Source organism: Diorhabda sublineata, chromosome 5, assembly GCF_026230105.1.
Source record: "Diorhabda sublineata isolate icDioSubl1.1 chromosome 5, icDioSubl1.1, whole genome shotgun sequence".
NCBI lineage: Eukaryota > Metazoa > Arthropoda > Insecta > Coleoptera > Chrysomelidae > Diorhabda > Diorhabda sublineata.
In genome coordinates, this window is record NC_079478.1 from 4,015,436 (window position 1) to 4,038,624 (window position 23,189).

The window sequence follows — 23,189 nt, forward strand, 5'->3', positions numbered from 1 at the left end:
TCAATGGTCGCTAAAGGATATGTAGTTGAATCGGTAGCACATAAGACAGAAACAGCTAATAAAGTGTTTAGAACGTGTGGCAGTGCTGAAATAACACCGAATTTTCGACCAAGTACATTAAAGGGTGTAGTGAAGGTAGGAAGAAATAAGAAAATTCTATTTTGTACCAAATAATTTAGGGAACGTGTCTTCTATACAATGCAAATTCAATTATTATACTTTTTATATATAGGAAATAAAATTTTGTAACCTGTCAATGAAAATAAAATATCGAACGTCTTTTCCGGCATAGAGAAAATAAACATTTTCCAAAATTGATAGTGAAGTAGCTTTTTGTTTGGATTAAAATCATTTCTTTTGTAGAAAATACCAGACATATTAATATTTTTTTTTAAAAGAAAGTTTTAGTACATAAATTTTTCAATTCGGTCTTTTTTTGTTTTAACATCAAGTGAGTAAGAAATACATGCATTCATATACTACCAGTTAAAAGTTTCTGCCCACCCTATATGATACACAACAAATAAAAGCAATGCAATCCATTTTGATATTTATTTCAACGAACCTCTTTAGCTTTTATTATTTTGTTAATCTCTGTAGCAATTTCGACAAATAATCCTCGTCTATTTGGTTCCATTTCTTGGCATGTTCCAAACATGTGAAGTGGAAGTAGGATACTGCTTTTTGACCTCTCTGTCCAATTTGTTCCAAAACTCAAAAGGGGTGAGGTCGAGCGACTATGACGGTTAAATTATTACTTTTAGTACATTCTTCCTCTCAAATTCTTTCCAATGCCCTATGCGTAGCTTTAAGGAATCCTTGAGATCGTTGTCATGCTGGAATTTTCTGCCAATTAGGCGCTGTTCAGAACGTACTACATTTTCCTTTCATACTTTTTTTTCTTCAAAATTCCTTCAATTATTTCAAGGTTTCATAACCATAAACGTCAAAGAAATAATTCACAGTTGAAAAATAGTAAACAAATTAGTTGCAGATTTTAAATTATTACAGTCATCGACAAAATATAAACATGTACTCGTTTAAAGTGAACAAATAACGGACATTATTATTTTTTTGTTTGTTTGTTCGTTTCGTCCTTCAGTTGATAATATAAAAGAGAAATTTGTTAAAGTGTATTATTTTTAAATGTAATGATTGGATGATGAGTGGGTGAATGATGAATTGAAAAAAATATATTTTCTTACCTAAAAGTCTTTTGGAAATTACAAAAAATTATTGTTATAGTACCAGTACTACCAATTTTCGTGGTTAAAATAACATTCATAGAAATCAAACGTATATGAGAAAAATTTGGTTAAAAGATATTGGCAACAGAAGTTCAGTTTAGGAAGTGTGGTCTGGAGTATAGCACTAATATTAAAGAGAAAAATAGTATCGACGAGTCAAAATAAAAAGATTTGAATATCGATCAAATGCTATAAAGTTTTTGAAGCAAATTTCGTTTTAGTCGTCAAGATTACTAATTTCCTTCTCTATAGATTGAGTTAGTCCAACGGGTTCCCAACTTTTTCATGCATTTACCAAAGAAGTCTTTCTTTGGCCTATTTTAAGGATGATTTCTTTATTTATCTTATTTCTCTTCTATTGAAATAAGCAAATGCGAGTTTAATTCTTATGATATTATCATCGATTTTGTGAACTTCATCAAAATAACTTTTATTTTACAAATGATATGATTTCGAATAATAACCTGCCTATTTATTTGTTCTATCTACTCTGTTCGCTTAGAAAAGCTCATTATGAAATATCTAGCCATTTTAGACACACCATATTTGGTCAATACCAAATTCTTCGTCTTGTATGGTTAAAAGATCTCAATATAAGATTATGATCTTCCGAATCTCAATTTTTGTTTTTGTGATATCTTAATACCTAGGGACTGCTGGATTAATTCAACTAATGATAGAGATGGTTTCTTTTTTGTTGTATGTTTGTTGATTGTGCTAATATGAAAAAACAATGGGAAATATGAGATTCTCTCGGTGTTTACTACGAAAATACTAGAAACTTTTCTATAGTCTATCCATTATTATTGAAAACAAGGCTATAATTAGCCAAATCATCGATCTTGTTGCTTAATCTAAATCCTAGCGATCGATATCTGCGGTATTCCAACTTTTAAAGATAGAAAATGAGGTAACAGTCATTAAAACGTGTTTTACTGATGAGGATAAGATCTTTTTGTTATAGGAGATTCAAAAAACACTTTCTGGATGATGATAACACGTAGTTGAGGATCAGTAATAAGTATAATTTTTCGTAATTACCACCCTGCGTCGTTTTTTTTTTGGAAATTTTGAGAAATGCGGAATCAGTTTTTTAGAATAAAAATCCAAACAATGATGATGTAGATTTTGACTTCAATAGTTGACAAAGTTATAATTTTAGGAATTTTCTAGATATTTGGCGTAACTTTTATCTTAAATATGTTCCTTGTTTACGACAACAGATAATTAGAGTTACTGAACACTCAAAAGTGTAAAATTTTCGAAAAAAAAAACAATATTTGATGGACGATAATAGATGTTCATTTATCACATAAATGAACAACTTTATATATATTTGTGGAGGGAATAGTGCAGAAAAAATCCATCACTAAAAATTTATAATTCGACTTAATAACATTCGTATATATAAAATTAAAAACACTCTAATATATGAAGTTTGAAAAGTTCGAAATTGTATATTTTTTGTCGAAAATTTTACTTGTAAATACGGAAAAATCTGAAACTTCTAGATGAGCCTCTGATTAACATTGAAATAAGTTATAGAAGGAATAAAACTCCTGATATCGTTCGTGGTCCAAAGATTTCCAAATTTTGGACGTCACCGGATATTTCGAGAAATGTATAAAAGGTCCACTCCGAATTGGTCATTTTGTTTCGTAATCGGCGGACATCAAAATGACGTATAGGTAGTTTAGACTAAATTAGATGAAAAAGGAAGATTCGTCGTTCCATTCTTCGTAGACGGGTCCAAAAGAATCATTGAAAAATGAATCTATTTCTTTATACATATGAAGCAAAGCCTTTTTACTAAAATTGTGTCCTTCGTCCGGATATTCCTGAAACAAATTTGAACAGTAATAATAAAGATAATCTAAAAGAAAGTGGACAATTCAATAGATAATATACAATACGAACTATAGAATCATATCTTTGCTTAACAGAGTAAATAAGCTGCTGCCTAACATAACAACAAAATAGATCAACAATAGACGTAATTTCCATCCTCAGACAAATCAGAAAAATCCATTGAATATCCAAAAACCCCTTTCTTTTGTTTTGTCGATCTCAAGAAAGCATTTGATAGAAGTCGAATAACCGACATCATTGATATACGCACGCAGGTCACCTTCAAATTACATAAAAGTAATAGACTAGCGTAAAAGAAGTTTTTGGAGGATACAAGATGGCATAAAGATTAATAAAGATATTATGGTACACCGATGACGCCATCTTGATAGCCGATAACGAGGATGACCTACAGAGATTGTTCCATCGCTTCCAAACAACAGTCGAAAACCTTGATATGCAGATATCTGTAGAAAAAACAAAACAGTGTATGTAATGTACAAACTTATAACAAGAGGTACGAACCCAAGTAAATAAGGCATTAAGAATCGTTAGCTACCTGCGGGAACTCATATGGAAAAACAAATTTATGTCCATCGATAGTAAAGTCCACAAATACAAATCCATCATAAGATCAATAATTACATATGAAAGTGAAACTCGAGCGGATATAACAAAAACGAAGAACATGAGGAGGGCTGAAGAGATGAAAGCATTGAGAATAATTAAAGGAGTGAGACTAAATAATAAGTGAAGCTGTAAGATAAGATAGAAAATAGATCGATAGACTAACTGGACAAAGAATGGAAAACCAACTTCAAGGAGATCTCCCGGCCGACCTCCTAAGTAATGGCATAAAAGCTGGACATCTACTTCTAAAGAGGCTGAATAGTAGAAGAAACAAGACTAAGTCATAAGAAAAGAAAAAAAGAAGAATATTTATCAACTTACCAATTGTTGGAAGAGTATATTTTGTTCTATTAAAGCTTTGGCAAGCATCAGAGTATGTTGTAAGGTTATTTCCGTATCTGCTGTACCATGAATTAGTAAGAATCTACGACCGTTCAAATTAGCAGCTTTCATTGTTAAATCTGCATTATCATATTCTTGCAAATGACGCGAAGGGAAGCCCAAATATTTTTCAGCATAATAAGAATCTGAAAAAATAATAAAATATCATTGGTGACAATTCCGAAGGATGAAATATTGAATTTGATAAAATTTATAACTAATCCAACAAATTGGAACTCCAAAAGGAAAAGTCTTTTTCCTTGGTGCTACGCATAGCTATACCATTACAAATAATTTGGAAATTTTTAACTCAAATTCAAATATTATCGATTCTCCCTCTTCATAAGTCAAAGGTTGGCAATCCATTAGTGAATGATTGCTTCTAGACATATATCAAAGGAATCTGTATACAAATATGTAGAGAAGATGAAAAGAGGAAATACTTACTGAAATATCTCCAGTTCGTAATAGGAGCTACGCTAACGGAGCAATTGATAACTTGGTGAAAATCTTGCAGCAACATCATAGCAGCAGTATAACCACCATAACCTTTTCCTATTATGCATATCTTACCATGATCTATAAACTTGAAAGTATCTCTTAAGTACGTCAGTACCGCTAGTTGATCTTGAACTTCTATGAGGCCTATTCTACGCTGAACTTCTCTTCTCATTTTAATTCCTTGGTAACCGGATCCCCTACCATCTATTTGAGCCACTATATAATTTCTAGTACTAGCTAAAAACCACGGCCATGATATTTCCCATTTGGAAGAAACTGTTTGGGAAGAAGGTGCAGCATCTCTAAAATGTTTGTTCAAATATCAAAGTCTATCAGAAGAATCGATGTTTTTAATTGAATAGTGTCTCCTTGGGCAGAAAATATAATAACTTCAAAGATGGATTCTTAATATTTATCGATTTTATGAGATCTTGATTTCGTAGAAATTGAAATTTACTGCGTCATTTAGTTTTTATAAACTTTCTAAGAACACGTACCTCATTTTTCAGTACAATGCTTTTAATAAAGTGCAAAAGTCCATTATAATTTCATTTGCTGTGTCCACAAAGTGAAGCTCGACTGCATGTTTTAATTACGTTAGTTTCGGTTTCATGGAGTAGTAAATAGATTAATCAAATAGTTACAGGGTTAATTATTACACCTAGTTATTCAGTACTTTTTAGAAAAAAATTTGCCCAATCCCACATTGATTGAGGACTCAAAACTCATATTTATGTATTGTATCTTGCAATGCGACATGAGGATATCAATTCGACATATGAATCAGTTAATGAACTCAAAATTACTGTCAAGACCACAAAAATCATCAAGTTGTATGTTGAAAAAGTGATCATGACAGTCCTATTTGATTTAAGATTTCCTTCCCTCTCGAAATTTCTGTTCGTCGATATTCTAGTAGATAAAACATTTTATCTGAGCATTTCAGTGATAACATGAGGTAGATTATAGTTTCTCCTTTTTTCCTATGTCTCATTCGATCTATCCAATATGTTGTAGGGCCCCATTTGTTTTTTTTTGCTACTCATTATTGTTGGAAAATCTCCGAAGCAAAATTAGTACATGATGATATTAGTTAGAAGCATATTTGATATAATCTCACTTTGATTATAAGTGAAATGTATAAGTTCTTCCAGATTATACTCCAGAGGTAGCTTCCAAGGTTATCCATTGAAATTAGCAAAATTAAAGTTTCAACTGATTTGCCCTCTTATCCTCTTGGTTGTTTATTCATATACGAAAATCACGCTACTTTTCTTTGAGAACAACTTTCCTTTTAGTTATGATTACTGTGGATATTTCCTCTAATATTTTAGTTTATTTTGAATTGTAGACTTTGATTTTGTTTCTTAAAGTCTGCTAATTTACTGAAGAAGTTTCGAAGCAAGATAATTATTTTCTATTTTTCTATCAATGTCCATTTGTTATGTTGAACAAAAGTGAAGTTGTTATAGTCGTCATCCAGTATTGGATACAAAACAAGGTTTTAAGTTATTTTTTTACTGATCCACTATTATGCATCCATATTGGAAGATCTTTTCTCCTTCTTTGATATAAATGAATCGAAACAAAATATTACATAAACTTGATGGATATGTTGATAAAATTATACTAGTTATAGTCCAGTCACCAACGGTTAAGATTGGGTATTACTTCGTAATTTTTGCGACGATTTGTAACATGACATTCGGCTTGTTACGTTTTTCTTCAAACATTTTGAATATTCATTTGTTCACGTATTGTGGCCCAGTAGCCAATTCGGATTTGTTTATTCTAACATTTAAGTTTTTGAAGGAATTGATTTGTTATCGACCTCCCACTCAATTCGTGCAATTCAATAATACCTCGAAATCGAATCGAATTCTTCCTCTACCTACCAACACTTCTAATCAAATTTGTGATGATTTTATTTTTTATATTCGCTAAGTTTTTCCTTGTTTTTCTTATCATTGGGCTCACGAAAGTTCCAGTTAACTTTCTGGATTTCCTTTTGTTTCAAGCAAATTTTGTATGATAGTTTTCATATAAATTCGTATTTTCTATTTGGGGAACAGAATTCAGTTTTTTCTATGCTAGAGCATAAGCTCTTTTTGTTCAGATATGTTCTTTTTAGTTGTTATTACTTCTTCAGTAATTTCCATGTGTGTTCCCTTTTCCTTCTTTCCCGCAGTTGTACAGCTACCAGGTTTCAACCACCAAGAATCCAATCACCAGACTACAAATTCAACTCACTCCGGCATCTGGGAAATTAGTTGAGGGCTGTAGCCATCCCGGATTTTCATAGATAAGTCCCAGCCTCATCTTTAACATATAAATAAATCTGAGTTGGGTTTAATTAAAAACTGCTTTTGTTAGTTTTTAATTAAAGTCTTTTGGATACGCCGTTAATTTGAATTTATTATTTTTTCAATAAATTTATTCGTTGTTGAAACTTTTTTTATTGTTCTTAGTAATAAATATTAATGTGGATAATTTTGTCCGGGGATAATTTAAGTTTGTTTAATTATTATTTTTCTTTTTTATCTTTTTCCATTAATTGTTAACATCGTTGGTAAAAAAGCTGGTGGCGTTCAATTTAATATTAATTGTCCAACCCTATCTGAGTACCAGTTATTTATATACTTCAACTGAGGTCGAATACCACAGTTATATATACAAGATTTGTGCTTACTCTTCTTCAAGGGTGAATATTATTATCATAAAAACAAATATTAAATATTGAAACTATTGTTTTAATTTTCTAACTTTCTAAATTCTTAAGTTATTCAGACACACAAAAAATTACTATAAAGGCAACTTCAACTGTTACAAGGCCTGTGATTTCGACTTTTTCATTTTGTTCATTTTTAGATTTTTGAATTTAAGTGTTTAGTGTTCTACTTATTAAGCAAACAATTTACTTTTCAGGAACTTAAACTGCGTTGTGTGTAACCGAAATCAAATAAATTAGTTTATTAAACTCAGATATTTAAACATTCATACTTACACTAGTAAAACTATGGGAAAAGTGATATCTTCGTATTCCCTTAGTATTCCAGGTAAATATAATCTAACTTGAGCCTTAAATCCATACTCAATTTCAACTGAAAAAGTTTTTATTTGAGGCGGTGATAACTTTCGAACTTTTTTCCTAAGTTTGAAACTAGTATCTAGGATAACTCTTCTCGAATTTGTGGAAGTTTTAACTAAAAGTACGATTGGAATTTCCGGTCCTAGACATTCTTGAATGTAGTATTTGTAATTTTTACTAAATATTACATTGTTGTATTCACAAGGATAATCTAGCCACAAACTATTGTTTATAGTTGTTTCGTTTTGCGGTTCGGAGAATGTACTATTTAAATCAACTTCAGGGCTGCAAGTTAAACAGAACCATTGAGGAGAATTTTGATCCGTTATGCGAAGGAGGTGACGAACCCCTGGTGCGTTTTCGAGAGTTCCAAGAGCATATCTAGAACCATAAAAACATACTAATTCATCGATTATATAGTAGATATTCATATCATCAAGATCATAGTGACGATCTTTATCTAAATATGAAACAATTACAATTTAACTGTATAGTAAACTTGTGATTGGTGTGAAATTGATGATGATAAACATAGAATTTGAAAGGGGAGATCTTTGGAAGTTCATAAAATATCATAATGAAGATAAACATCCATCTTCTTTCTTTTTCCAATCCAGCAATTCTTTCAAGGCATTCTATTTCAATAGCATTTGATGTCGTTTCTTCAACAAGGTAGAATAGACTAGCACTACAATCACTCCAATAGACTGGATTAAGTTTTTCAGGTAACTTACAATCTTTTTCGTTTTCTCTTCTTTGTCCTTGACCAACTCGCTTTGGAGATGGTGCAACCACATTTATTCAACCATATATCCTGATGTTTGGCTCTAATTCTAATGTTTTTTGTCAAGCATCTAGCATCTAGCTAATTTTTTTTTCAAATAATGAGATAAAATGTCCAGAAATAATACATAGTTACGACTTTTTAATCGCTTTTCCGAAAACAGATATTTTCCCAAAAATTTTATTAAGTAATTGAACTTTGAGAATTCTAATGTGGCAAACAAAAGTTGACCTAAATTGTGACGTGATAACATTTCCAAATAGAAGTTTTATGTGTTTTCCTCCAACCTACCCGTCTGGTTTCAACGAAGATTTTGAAAACATAGTTTTTACGCCCTAGTTGTTTGTCAGAGCGGATAAAAGTAAACATAAGAATGTGTTTGGACAGAATTTGCAGAATTTCACAATGCAGTGGATATAAATAAGTATATAAGTTATTTTGACACAATCGTACTTTTTAACAAAACAAAAAATTTGATTCAATAAGATTCGAGGGATGTTTCCAAAGTTATCTAAACGTGGGTGTAGAGACCAGTTTATATTATTCATGTTCCATTTTCTGGATTTACATTATTTTTGTATCGTAGATGTATATAATGTTTGAGTCAAATGAATCGATACCAATGTTTCAAACTCAAACTCTATTTATCACATACAACTTTTAGAGTTTAAAGTCGGATTTACATTGAAAGTAGAAATCTATTATTTAAAACCCACACACAGCCATCGCGAGTTTTGAAGCTGCTAATGATGTTTTCGAAACTAGATAAGGCCGTTTAAGTTTTTAAAAAAGAATCTTTATTGATGAATAATCTACATTCTTTTACTTGAAATCCATTGAATGGTCTCGGAAGAAAACTATGGGTTTCACAAAATTGATAAGATACCAATGTCGAATTCGAAAACAATAACAAGAAGTACTTTTCATGTTTAGTGGCTGGGAAGATTACTGATGGAAATGGGTTCACTAATACTTCTACCCATTGAGTATTCTGAACTGTTTACTATTCAGATAGTAACGACTTTACTAAGAGGCCCACTTAGCCTTTGTCGATGGACAGCCTTATACTCGTAGACGAGGTGCTCGGCGATTTTCCAACAAGAGTTGTTGGGAGTTTCTCCGATGATTTTTACGTGGTGATTTACTTAAAAGGGCCCAGTGAGCGTACCAGTAACTTTTCTTAGCTTGTTTTGACTTAATTTTACAGAACTCAGGTGCTTGGAGGACTGCTCTGCTTTCTGATTAGATATCTATGAGTTTTGGTGTTTGTCTCCGTATGTTTCAGCCTGGATAACGTTCCAATCCAATTGGGATAGTGAGCTTGGTTCTCGTAATAGCTTCTAATTGTCCTTGTTCCATTTTCGAACCATCAGTGTAGTATACCATGAGCCTCGTGGACATCCAATATCTGCATCGCTGAAGACTTGTTATAATTTTTGACAAATAGGTAATAATTTGGAAAGCTTTGCATCCGCAATCATTTTAATGGGTATCTAACATTCGTTTAGAATACTTAGACGCCCATCCAGGTTTCTATTTCTGTTCTTTGTATGGTTTTATTACCCAGATTGATGCTTCACTTTCATAGACTATAAAATCCTTCAAGTCTAAGTTGGATTGGAAATAGGAAAGATACTCTGTATTTTTTATGTCTACATCATATTTAATTGAATATATTTGTGAAACAATTTTTTGTAGAAGGTAAATTTTTGCTGACGTTAAAACTTAGTAGTTAATAAAAATCAAAACAGATTTTTTTCCGAAATTAGTTGATGCTGATGATTTTAGACTGCAGTTTTTTTTCTGCTCAAATTAAAAACTGATTTGTGGTATAAATTTTGATTGAAATGCAGCAAATTTTTCCTATTTAAACAAACGCTATAGAAACCTTTCTATACATGTTTCAATTGAACTCGATGTTATATAATAAATGATTCGTTATGGACACCGATTTCATAAATTTAAAAACCTTAATTGGTATTTTTTGTTCGTTTCATTCATCAGTGAGAAATTAATACCAATTATTCACAAAGTTATGTCATTGGTAATGATGTAACAGATGTTTATAAAAATCAACTTTTCGAAGAAAAAATTTGAACATTCTATCTTCAATAGATAAACTAGAACTAGATGTATATAATTGTGAGCAGGTAATGTCCACAATAAACCTTACGAAACGGTTGAAGCGTTCATTTTTAGAAATTTATTATTAGGAAAGTCGTGTAACACATAGAAGACTTCATTATTCTTATATGTCCATAATCGAGTATCTGAGGATGGATTTTTATATCACAATTTATTGACTTAAGAAAACGACGCTGTTGTGAACGAACGTATTTCGATTTTACCCACATAACTATGAAACCAGGCCACAACAAACCGTCTTTTGGAGTGAAGAACATCTTATCTCGATTTCTAACGAGCTTAAAGAATCCAAAACAGAGAAGGAGTTCTTTGTTGTCGTCAGTCGCCATATACAAAATTGCCATTTGGGCTAACATCAATCAAGAAAGAGGGTTGTTCCAGTCTATAAGTCGAGTGCCCTGAGAATTGTCAGCGCATACCATACAGAGTCCGGGTCCTTACCTATTCGATTGTTAGTGGAAGAACGAAGATCACTTCACCGACAGAGAAGATCTACCATACTGAGAAAGAACGTGAATCTTTGGCAAATGGTATGAGATGCTTCCGATAAGATAAGATGGATTCACTAACTTATTCCGCGGGTGGAGACTTGGCCCAGCCGCTCGCATAGACATATGAATTGTTAATCATTTCAGATACTCTATTGACATCGATACTTTAGGGAATATCTTCACAGGTTCAAGCATGAGGATTCCTTAGAGTGCCCAACATGTCTAAGAGAATGTATTCTTCATATTCCAGCCTTTTAGCATGTTTCGTTAGACCTGGGTGTGAATGAAGATTGCCTGGGTAACAAAAAACACGTTCGCCACTGAGGTGTTAAAGAAACGTTCGTTTGAAGAGAACAAAAGGAAGAAGGGGGAAAATTGAGAGGAACGAAGCAATTGACGTAAGATCCATATAGATAGATATTCCCCACGCCTAACGACGGTTCCGCAAAGGTCGTAGAGGCGGTATGTGAAATGATCCGTCGTACAGTATGTTTCACCCATGCTTCAAAAAAGTTGGAAAAGGCAACATCAGACACTACAGTCTTCGTTACATCCAGCAAATTATAACGTTTGGTGCGATTTCAACGCTAGAGGAATGATTTTTTTTGTTCTAACATTGTTTGATATGAAAATTAAGCAATAAGAAAAAGTCATAGATGAAATTGTACTTAAACAATTCATAACAAAAAACACAAACATATATCAAACAAATCAATTTGTTAATGAATATTGAATAAAGACTTACATATTTGAATTTTCTTCATCCCAAGCTAATATCCTCGTTATTTCGAAAGCTCCGTGTGTGAGAGGTCGAACTCTACTATTTGAAATTTCGCAAGCGTGCATGAAGTGACCATTATCGCCATCTTTCACTGGAAGTCGAACTAAGACCTTAGTACCGTTCCAATTGAAAACTGGATGAAATATGGGTTCTGTCCAGCCAATATGTTCTTTTTCAATGTGAAACTATAAAGCAATAAATATAAAACTTGATAAGAAATTTGTTATAGATTTCTCATAACCTCCAATTTTATCCAAATTATATTTAGAATCAATATTGAAACATCGATAAAAGATTCGCGAGTTAAAGCCATTACTAGCTCATTGAATAATATGCTATTAATGTTCAATATGAAACTAAGAATGAATATTTTCATTGTAAACTCGGTATTTAGTTCCGCTACAGTCATTTCAAATTCTCCAATTGCAGAAAGCATCGATCTAAATAAGGTAATGATGCAGAACTAATTCGGGTTTCTGTGTAGTAAGTTTAATTTTGTTTCGACGTATCTTCGCTCATGAAACCAGCTGTAACTTTAAGTAAGAAGTTTGTAAAAGATGACGTTCACTCGTATAACTTAAATCAAATCTATTTGAAGATATCATACTTACATTCGAACAATTGTAATTATTTTGTGATCTACAGGTAACAATGACGTATTTATTCTGAGATCTGTTCAACCATACGATTCCCACATTATTCTCTCCGTGAAAACTTACGCTGGTTACATAACTGTCATTCTCTACACTGTTGGTCGGTTTCAACTCGAGGGGAAACAAATATTTCACAGTTGTTAGATTCACTATCCAAACGGAAACCTCCGGATTTTGCGTCTCCACCTAAATCAAAATTGAATCGATTGTTATTGAAACATTCGAATTATACCATAAATGTTGTGTTATATCACTATATACATGGTGTTTGAAAACGTATCATATAATAAGTATTCTATTTCAATGTAAAAGTTATTATGAAATACTTAAAATGTATTTGAACTGCCTAAAAATAATTTCAAGAAATCTTCAGGGGTTTTCGGTTAATGAAAAACAACTCTTAACAAAGTTAAAGGCACGGGTCTTCGAAACTTTCGAACTAGTAACTAAAAAAAATTTTTAAACGCGAATAACTCAAAAATTAAGAGGAATTCGAAAAAACTACTCCAACAAAAAATATAGAGTACAAAATTTTCTATAAAAAAGTCTCCGGATATTTTTTGTTGGAGCCACTATTTCTGAGTAAGTCTCTTTTCTAACTCCAGGGAAATTTAGTTTTCAAGAAATCAAAATGCATCATGATGGTTAAGATCTCTATTTTCTATTCGGGTAAGCATAATTTTCGAAAATATTCCGAGATGAAGAGGTATAGTGGCTATATAAGCTACATAGATTATTATTTCAATATTCAGAGATTTCTTAATAGTTTCACTTTTAAAAAATGTAGCCCGAGTATTACAGTTATAATGGAATTTTGAGGTTAGGAAAAAATTGTACAGAATGTTGCTCTCCACATTTTTTTCTTCAGGCAGTATGTATTAAAATCTTCATAGTTTTCGAGGTACCCGTAATTCAAAATGCTTTTGAGAACTTGAACCCATTTTACGATGAAAATTTTGAGGTTCGGAAAAAAAGCTTGCAGACCAATCTGTAGAGAATTTGGTGCTGTACATTTTTTACTCCAGCACAGTTTTTCGATTTCTTCATAGTTCTCGAGTTATTCGCGTTTTAAAATTAGTGTCAAGTCCCAAACTCCGTGCACGTAATCTATAAAATCAAAACCGTTTTATAGTTTTAGCTCAAAATCGCCTAATTTGCCTGTACTAATAAGATATTATGTCTTACCCTGGGATACCTAAAAGACTTGATCTTCGGATATAAAGTTTGTTGATTTTCGTGAGTGTCGTACCAGGGATATTTATATTCTCCGACGTTGGTATCATTGAACGTAACATACAACAAATAAATACCGTCTGCTGAGAACCATAAAGCGTGTGAAGTCTTTAAAATATAATTTTCGTATAGCCAGTCGGGTATACCATTGAAAATAATATCGGATTGACCTGTATAAGTTATTCGACAAATTAAATCTTTCTCTACTTTAGGTTTGTAATAAATGTCGTTGTTATGAATGAAGGCAATCGCAGTGCCGTCTGGCGACCATGTGGCATATTGTAAGAACGGCGCATTTTCGTCAAGTTCCGTTGGAGATAACGGCCTACGTAATCTGAAATTTTAAAACAGTTTGAGTATATGATAATGGAAAAATTGAATGTAAGATTGAATCTACAACAGGTATATTAAGAGTACCGAGATCGAGTTAAGTCCTGGTCATAAAAATAAACTAAATAGCACGTGTGTGAAGTTAGAAGGATCAAGTTGGTAGAATGAATCGTTTTATTTAGTAGTGCTCATTTGGTGCTGTGATAGTTGGACCAAAAATGAGATGATTGCATTGAGAGGCCCAATTGGTGCTCAATTAGCGCTGATAAGCAAACAGATTTTTCGAAAAAACATTTTTGGATCCAATAAGACATCATTATCTTGTGATCAAAATTAGTGTTACCGTTTCAATAAGAGCTGGAAGGGTACTAGTGGAATTGATAGACGTCACCATTTAGTACTTAATTGTTGCTGCCAGTGTAGCTAAACATTTTCGTAGCAAAAAACTTATTTTCAATTGTTTCTGCTAATATAACGATGCAAGCAGATTTAAGGGTAGAATATGACTCTATAATCGGAATTAATAGAATTAAGGAACGTCACTATTTAGAGGTCGATTAGTGCTGACGTTGAAGCAAAGGATTTTTTAAAAAGAGCTCACCAATTGTTAAAGAGAAGTTTTTTTTGTTGTTTTAATACAAAGTTATCTTTGTAAAAATTGTGCAATCCAAATTCTGACTGCCTTTCACACAATAAGAAAGATCTATAAACGGAAACTTATACTATAACACTTTCTAAATGCTTTACTTATATATTCATGACGAAGAAAAATTTTCTTTTCCAATTAGTTCAATTCTAATATTTTTACCTTGTTGCAATTTCGTAGATATGATATTTGGCTAAAGTTGTATATTTGAAGACTGTTTTAACTTCACTAATAAGAAGAATGTATTTCAGATTGTTAGAAATCTTGAAATCAGCTACAGCATACTGTATCTGGAACAAAAATATTTCGCTTTGTTGATTTCAAAGATTTTTTTTTATTTCGTTATTTGTAGTTTAGTTTTATTTCAAGCTTATCCAATTATATGATACATGCATTTTGGTTTCTACAATAGATTCATCAAATATAAAGAGAAAAGTAGTAATTCTCTCTGGAACGAATAATAAACGTAGATAAAGAACCGTTAAAATAATTACTTCTTTTTATGTTTAAAATTTTTACGTTTTTATTCACCAGCATACATTTTAGTGCAAGTTAAAAAAGAACCACCGGATGGTATTCAAATACACATAAAGCTACGAAATGAAAATTACGTAAATTATAACCTTTTAAATTCATGATGATAATTGAAGATAATTTTATAGATAATAGTCGTAAAATCTGGAACATACACAACACATCGGACACAAAGAGAATATTAGAAACCATCGAAATGAAAATAGTGCGCTGGAAAAACACTTTTTGACAAGTAGCGAAGCCAGGACATGTAAGATTGACACCGTAAACGTTGCATTTTGCTCTCGACATCGTCAGCGACGACTCAATATATAAGATATGAGATATTTAGAGCTTCGCGAATATAATTTCTTTTCTACAATATAATTTATTATATAAATCTCCCCTAGATATTGAAAAACAAAACTTAGCAGCTTACTAATCTGCTTGAGATCGAGAAATGCAATTAGCTGAAAAAATGCATTTGATACAAAACCATTAAGTAGTGGGTTTTCCAATAGGGACTTGACAATTTTGAATTCAGTTTGTGAACGCACCTTTTCACTTAACTAAATCTTAAAAATTAACTACAGAAATTCGGAGTCCGTGACTTTAAGAGCGTTAACTCCGATTTTCGGTCGTAATTCTCGAACTAGTAGACAGGCAGTAACAAGTGAAAAAGTTTGAGTCCACCACATTCGTTGTGTGATGTTGCCGTGCCAGTGAGACTTCGGGTTGGTGTCGAAAATATCTGCTGCCATTGAAACACCCGTAGCAAATGATCCAAATCAGTCAATTCCACGGCGTTCTCAAAAGTTGGGCATCGCGAATTTTGCGCAAGGATCTTACTTTACGCCCATACAAGATCAGGCTTACTCAAGAATTGAAGACGATGGACCATTCGAAGCAACGTACATTCTCCGATTGGGTTCTGGAAAAGATGCGCCAACATGATAAATTTCATCGCAGAATCATCTTCAATGACTAAGCTCATTTCTGGATCAATGGGTTGGTCAATAAACAAAATATGCGGTATTGGGCGGGTGAAAATTCACATGTGCTTAATAAAAAACCTCTTCATCCACAAAAGATAACTCTTTGGTACGGTTTGCATGCCTGCGGCGTCATAGGGCCTTATTTTTTCGTCGAGAATAGTGGTCACCACGTTACTGTGAATGGTTATCGTTATCGCGCCATGATTATCGATTATTTTTGACCCGAATTGAAATTTATGGATTAGGACAGCATGTGGTTTCAACAAGACGGCACCACAAGCCACACAACACACGTTACAATCGATTTATTGAAGAACAAGTTTGAGCGTGTTATCTCAAGAAATGGACCAGTCGATTGGCCACCTCATTCGTGCGATTTAATGCCTCTAGATTTTTTCTTTGGGGCTGCGTCAAGTCATTGGTTTATGCTAATAAGCCGACGAAGCTGGAAGAGCTCAAAGCCAACATTGAACGTGAAATAGCAGCCGTTTTGGCCAAAATGTGTGGCCGAGTCATAGAAAATTGGGTCCAACGAATCAACCGCTGCAAACGTGCCCGCAGTGGCCATATGAGCGAAATCGAGTTGTACTTCAACCCGATAATAAAGTTTTTGAACTTTTCATTTTATTTTGAAAAAAACTTGTCAAGTCCTTATTGGAAAACCACTCATAATAACCCGTTTTCTTCAATTTTAAGAATCCAGCTATATTCAACTACCTCGTTTGTGTCAAATTTGAATTCGTCCAAATACATTATGTTTGTGGTTGAGTCTTGATATTTATTGTTGTGGGGTTTAAAACCATTGTATTAAAGCATCCCGAAATATTTACAGCTCTGAATCATATCCAATGTTGTTACTAAATTGGCTTTATATAAAAATTATTTAATGCGTTTTCTTAGTGATCGACATTGAACAACATGTTTATGCCCAACCTCAAATTGTTGCCAAAAAGAAATCACCCTCAATTAATTTAAATACTCGATAATAATATCCGAGAGCATATATATTTGTTTTTCACATCATTACAGCCATCTTTAAAATTTCGACACCATTAACACACAACACCATCACTCATGATGTTTTCCCCACACACAACTCATGCTTCGATGAATTTATACTTGGCAGGAGCATCAATAATGACGGATGTTTACGTGGTTGTAGCACAACGCCGACTGATGCCTGAATGTCAACAATGACGGAGTGTGTAGTGTGAGAGCTTCACAGTCGACTACAGTGCATGCCCGCTTTCTTCTGCCCGCCTAGCGTCTGCACGGAGCGATCGGAGGTTGAAAAAAAAACGGCACTTGTATTTATTATCTAATTTATATATTTATTAACTAATTTATTTTATTTGACTGTTCCACGCCGTCTAATACGCCCTTTACAGTCTCAAATATTAGATTCTTAAAGAAAGTATATAAATTGTTTTTCAAATTTTATTGGTATGCAGATGCTTTAGCCAATACCGAAATTGTATATGGTATAATTAATTCAAAAGCAATTCAGTCGTAATTTTCATTAAAATAATAATAGATTCTGCTTATTTTTCAAAGAAATGCTCAATCATTTCTTGATTTTCCTTCTAATTAGAAAAAGGGAAACATTTTCTTTGTTCTTGGGTAAACTTGAAATATCCATTAGCTTTTTCACTTCCACATAATTTGTTTTGAAAGAAATAATCTACAAAGAACGTCTATTTCACGTCATCTTCCGATTTCTAGAGAAACAATGTACAAACTTGGTCAAATCCCAATGGAAATTTAAGTCTTAATGTTCCTCCAAGATACTTTACTGTAAAGTAATGATATATAGTTGTATCTCTAAAATGGTATCAGTATAATTATTCTTATAAATTATAATCCAGGGCACCGTATAATTAAATATATTGTTTGCCTAATACAACGTTATTTAATATTTTCTTATTTTATCTTAGTGTGTAGGATACATTTAAAGTCGCCAATCCTACTGGATACGCTCTATCTTGGACATAACCAGTTTCGTGTCGACGAAGCTCATGGTTGTGGAGGCTATGCAGAGCTCATCTTATATCTCAACTTCTTACTAAAGACGAATGCCAATTCGTTGCTCTAGCTTTTCCTTTATTTTCATATAAACCAATAGATTATTTGAAGGCAGGGTCAGACTGCTCCTTCTTATCTTGACCGCATTCGAATGGACCTAGTCGGTTTTGATGACCTTGTAGAAACGGTTGTTGAAGTTATTAATCCTAGTATTTATTGACTATTAATCTGTCAAAAATATCTATATTTAAAGAGAAAAGCATTTTCTTCGCGAAGGAAGATATATATACACTAATTTCTCTTTTAACTCTTCTACATGATATCTTCTCGTCGAAAGTTGGGGGCTCAACTCTAGCTAACTTAGAATTGTCGCTATTTTTGGGTTCATTTCTGACCTGCAGGGTTTTCTTAAATCTATCACTTCCTTTTTTAGCTTGATCTGATTTTCCATCCTATTGTAATGTTTTTCTACTTTATTTTTACAATTTTTACAAGTGAATAAATAGACACTGTCTCTTGCTTTATTAATTTATTTAAATACCTTACACTACACTTAACTAATTTATATAATTCACTTATCACTTAACTAGCTTAAATCATTTATTTAAATTATCGATTACTTTCTATTTCGGTCCGTTTATTACGCCTATATATTGTAACAATGCTACACAAATTTCTTATATATTTCTCAAAAGAAATTCTCAAAAATTCTAGAAAATAAAGAAACAGAACCAATAAACAGACCTCCCTAGAAATTAGTTCAAAAGAAACAATGTAATAAAAACATCAAAGTCGCCGCGCCGAATTTTAAAATTCCACTACATCCAGGACAGGCACAAGGGCGAAACGCGATAGTTATACTATTTTAGAAACGAAATTATGAGTATTCGTGGCAATAGTGGCATGTATATCAACATAAATTGGATGAATATTCGTAGGAAACTATATTAGCGGAAATAATGTTGTTCATAGTTGGAATCTTTTCGTTTACTTTGGCAGAAATTGACAAGATTGCGGCGAAAGCCGCGTCTGTAAATAAAAATGTTTCCGGATAAAAATCGTCACTTTATATTGTATTGCTACTATTCTACTTATTCACTCGTCTTTTCGTTCCCAATCCGCGATTTTCCAATACTCTTAGCTTTGTCACTCTCAGCTCACTTAAGTCTCTACGCTATATTCATGTACCTATTTACTGATACTATCTCACTTCTTAATTCAATTTAAGGTTTTCTTAACTCTAGTTCAGCATGTCTAAATTTAATGTTAATAAGACAAAACAAGTGATTTCATAACATAAATTTATTCACGGATTATTGGCAGAAATTAATATAAATATTTACTTTATTATATGTAACTACTTTATTTCTGTTTTAATTTCTTCAAGAAACCGTCTCAAATCTTACTACTTTTCACATCAAATATAACATATCCTAATATCAACTTACAAACGTCATATTCGTCATAACAGTAGTCGCTGTTAAGTTATCTGCATCGAAAAGTGTAACGCCTCCATGTTCATCCTTGTAAATAAATTCGGAATCTGTAACGAAAAGAATGAGAAAGGTTAGAGCATAAATCAGATGACAAATCATTTATATCCAACCCAAAACGGGAAAACGGGATACTTTTTGGTGGGACAGCTGGAGTATAATTCAAAAAAATACGAGCGTATATCTTTGCTTGCTTGAAAACCGCTGTTTTAGGCCAGTCCGTGAAACGGCGGAAAATCATTTTCATTTGACAACATAATCTAATAAAGTGAAAATAAAATCAGACAGCTATAATCGAATTTAAGCGTAGATTGAAGTAATAGTTAAGTTTTCTTTTTTCCACTAAGAAACTGAATTCCCAACAAGTGGTTTTTCTATTTTCTCTCTTCGTATATTCTATGCGGTTAAGTTTGCAATGATAGTCGATAATCGACAATATATGTGAATTAATAGACACTATGTATAATAATACACTTATAAATATCAATTAAATAATTTCTCGATTACTTTACTAATTCTTTGTATTCACTATGACATTTTTCATTTAAAGCCAACTAACTGCGTTTACATAAATCATTTATACACCTAAATGAAATTCTACGAAGTTCTAGAACAAAAAGAAACAAAAGAAATGAATGAATAGCCTTTAATAGAAATTATTTAGAAAAAGTACTGTAAATAAACCGCTTGCTACTAAATAATTATTTATAAATAAGCATCAAACGTATTTCGCCATTTTTAAGAAGAAAGACGCTATCCGAAAAGCGCGGCGCGAATTCACCGTAACTGGACAGGGCCGGCCTAGGGAACCATTTTGCGGACTTGGACGTAATAGTCTTGAATGTAATTGGAATAGTTTTCCTTGTATCATTGCTTGTATCAAGCTAGAAACTTTTCGTGCAGTCGCAAGGGTTATTTTTTCAAAATATCTGCCATATTATTAAATTAGCAGCCCCTAGTTTATTTCTTATCAAAACTTATTTCAAGTGGAAATATATGAAATAAAATAATAAATGCCGAAAATAACCACCTCTAACCAAAATACATGAATGTAGCCTGCATGTTATGGATTGCCATACACGTTCAAAGTTTTGAGGAATATTTTTAATGGTGTCAAACGCTACTGAATACGATTCTTCAAATCGTTGATATCAACTATGGGTGTCGAGTAGACTAATGATTTAAGGTTCTTAATTTTACCCCCGTGTAATGTAACAGGAATATTGAAAAAATAGCCGTAGTCATATATCATTCGTCGAACAACATCGTTGGCTGCATCTTCAGTTTTAATCAGTTTCCTGTTAAATTTATTTCGTTTTAGTTCAAGATCTGTAACATTCCTCACTTGTACAGTAGAATATAATCAAAATTGAGCGTTCAAACCGTTCATTAATAACATTTTCCAATTGATCTACAAGTTCTCGTCTTAGGTACTCAAATATATTCGGAATAATCTTTCAAACCTTTATGTACAAACTTTAAACAATAAAATCAAATAGAAGAATCTCAAACTAAACTGAGATCCGAAAAATAATTTGAAATATTAACAATATGCATCAAATACAACTGTGGGAACCACTACAATGATCCATCGTCCTCATATATCAGTTAGTCCTTCAAGTAAGAATAGATACATTTTCCTAGTTTGAGGTTTTCATTTCATTTATATACGTGACTGACTAATTTCGTTTTAGTTTGTTAGACTGCAGACAGTTCCATATTAATCATTGTTATACCTATTACAACCTTTACATATACCTAGCGGATATAATGAGTTTATAATTAAATTTATTGTACTCCGGAGTGTCGGTCTCCCGGATGATTCCCATATCTAGTCCAGTAAAAAGTGACTGTTTACTCATTTCGTGATCATTTTGATTATATTGAAGTGAAAATTAAATTGTACAATTTTCAAAACAACTTTATATGAAATATAACAAATATAATTAGAAATCCTGTTAGATTTGATTAGATTTGAAATCAGTTTTAACTCCTATCCACGTAGAATGACAGTTATCGATCGAATTCGCAAACAATTGGTGAAGATTTTTCATCAACGGTGCTTTTCCTACCCATTATTTTGCTTTAAGAGGGTTGCGAATCATATCATCAAAATCATCTAATTGGCCTCAGCGCCATACAAGAACACAGGAAAGAATCCCTTTACTATAGATCCCAGGTATGTTAATTATTCTACTTGATTTACTATTATATGCAGCAATCTTTTAATAATTATGATTATTATTGAAATCGCAATGAGATAATCGTTAAAGTCATTTGTTCCATTTCGAAATTCAAGAGATACATTTTGTATTCTAACATATTCGAAGTCCACATATCTGGTAACACTTTTCACTTTACTTGGCCTACATGATCTCTCTTTTGAAAACGGTGGCGATCCCAAATGAACTGGAAAGGGATTTCCGACCCATATATAACACAGTTTACCGCTTGATTTTATGGACAAAAGATCTTAGCTTATGGTGCCGAATTTAAATAAAGGTTGCCTTTTGCTAATAAAATGGAAAATAAAGTGTGAGGTCAATCCGATTTGGTTGATATCTAATATTTTTCAACAAGAGAAAATTTGATACTATTAGAGGGATTGAAAGTGAGTAATAACTTCCATATGATCTAGTAGAATATTCAGAATTTTATAGAAGGGCAAAAAATCTCAAAAAGACCCCTGATAAGGCCTAAAAATGAGCCATTTTATAAATATTTTCCATATTTTCTGATATATTACATTGAAAGAAATAAAATCCAATTTTCAATTGAGTATTCTCTATATAAGACGTATCAATGCATTTTATCGTATCGATGACCTTTTAGTCTATTTTCTAAATATTTAGATGTTTGCCCTATGTAGACAGCGTCACACTTAATACACTTGATATATAAGTCGAAACGTCAAATTTTATCTTCCAGAAGAGACCTAAAACCAAGAACATTTAGATGTATTAATATGTCAAAAGGTCTAAGAAATAAGAAATTGATGAAATTTATAAGACTTATATATTAGAGTTATCGAGTGCAAAGCAACAACACGCGAAGAATGAGTTAACAAATATTTGTCACTACATCTCAAATGTCCTACAGAAAGCACAAATTACCTGAAATTAGGAAAAATGATTCGACACTATAGAAAAAGGATTTGAAGTTATGTCTAAATCTTTTTTAATTTCAAGTTTGCATGAATGTCGTCCAAGTCACATACAATATTTGTATTAACTTTTCTTTTCGACAGTTCCTTCGAAGTTCATATAAAACTTTTAACGATAGAAAACAAATCGAGGTTTTTTTCCTGTTTTCGCAATTTAGGTGTTTTTTAATTGAAATACGTGATGCGAATTCAGTCAATTGATTTCCAAACTGGAAATATGTTTTAGGTTTTGTAACCAAGACATA

At 32.3% G+C, this 23,189-nt stretch overlaps 1 protein-coding gene across 5 annotated transcripts in view; it reads right to left on the bottom strand.

The window, feature by feature from the left end:
* Positions 1 to 871: 871 nt before the first annotated feature.
* LOC130444236 (inactive dipeptidyl peptidase 10) overlaps positions 872 to 23,189 on the bottom strand; it is a 217,597-nt gene continuing 195,279 nt past the window's right edge. For all 5 annotated transcript variants that reach the window (XM_056779297.1, XM_056779296.1, XM_056779298.1 and 2 more), the window contains 9 exons: positions 19,737 to 19,831; positions 14,921 to 15,048; positions 13,735 to 14,116; positions 12,508 to 12,735; positions 11,861 to 12,081; positions 7,612 to 8,076; positions 4,554 to 4,909; positions 4,047 to 4,252; positions 872 to 3,085 (listed from right to left, as the gene is read on the bottom strand). In XM_056779297.1, coding sequence (XP_056635275.1) covers positions 2,951 to 3,085; positions 4,047 to 4,252; positions 4,554 to 4,909; positions 7,612 to 8,076; positions 11,861 to 12,081; positions 12,508 to 12,735; positions 13,735 to 14,116; positions 14,921 to 15,048; positions 19,737 to 19,831 — 2,216 coding nt within the window. In that variant the 3' untranslated portion in view covers positions 872 to 2,950. The remainder of the gene's footprint in view (positions 3,086 to 4,046; positions 4,253 to 4,553; positions 4,910 to 7,611; positions 8,077 to 11,860; positions 12,082 to 12,507; positions 12,736 to 13,734; positions 14,117 to 14,920; positions 15,049 to 19,736; positions 19,832 to 23,189) is intronic.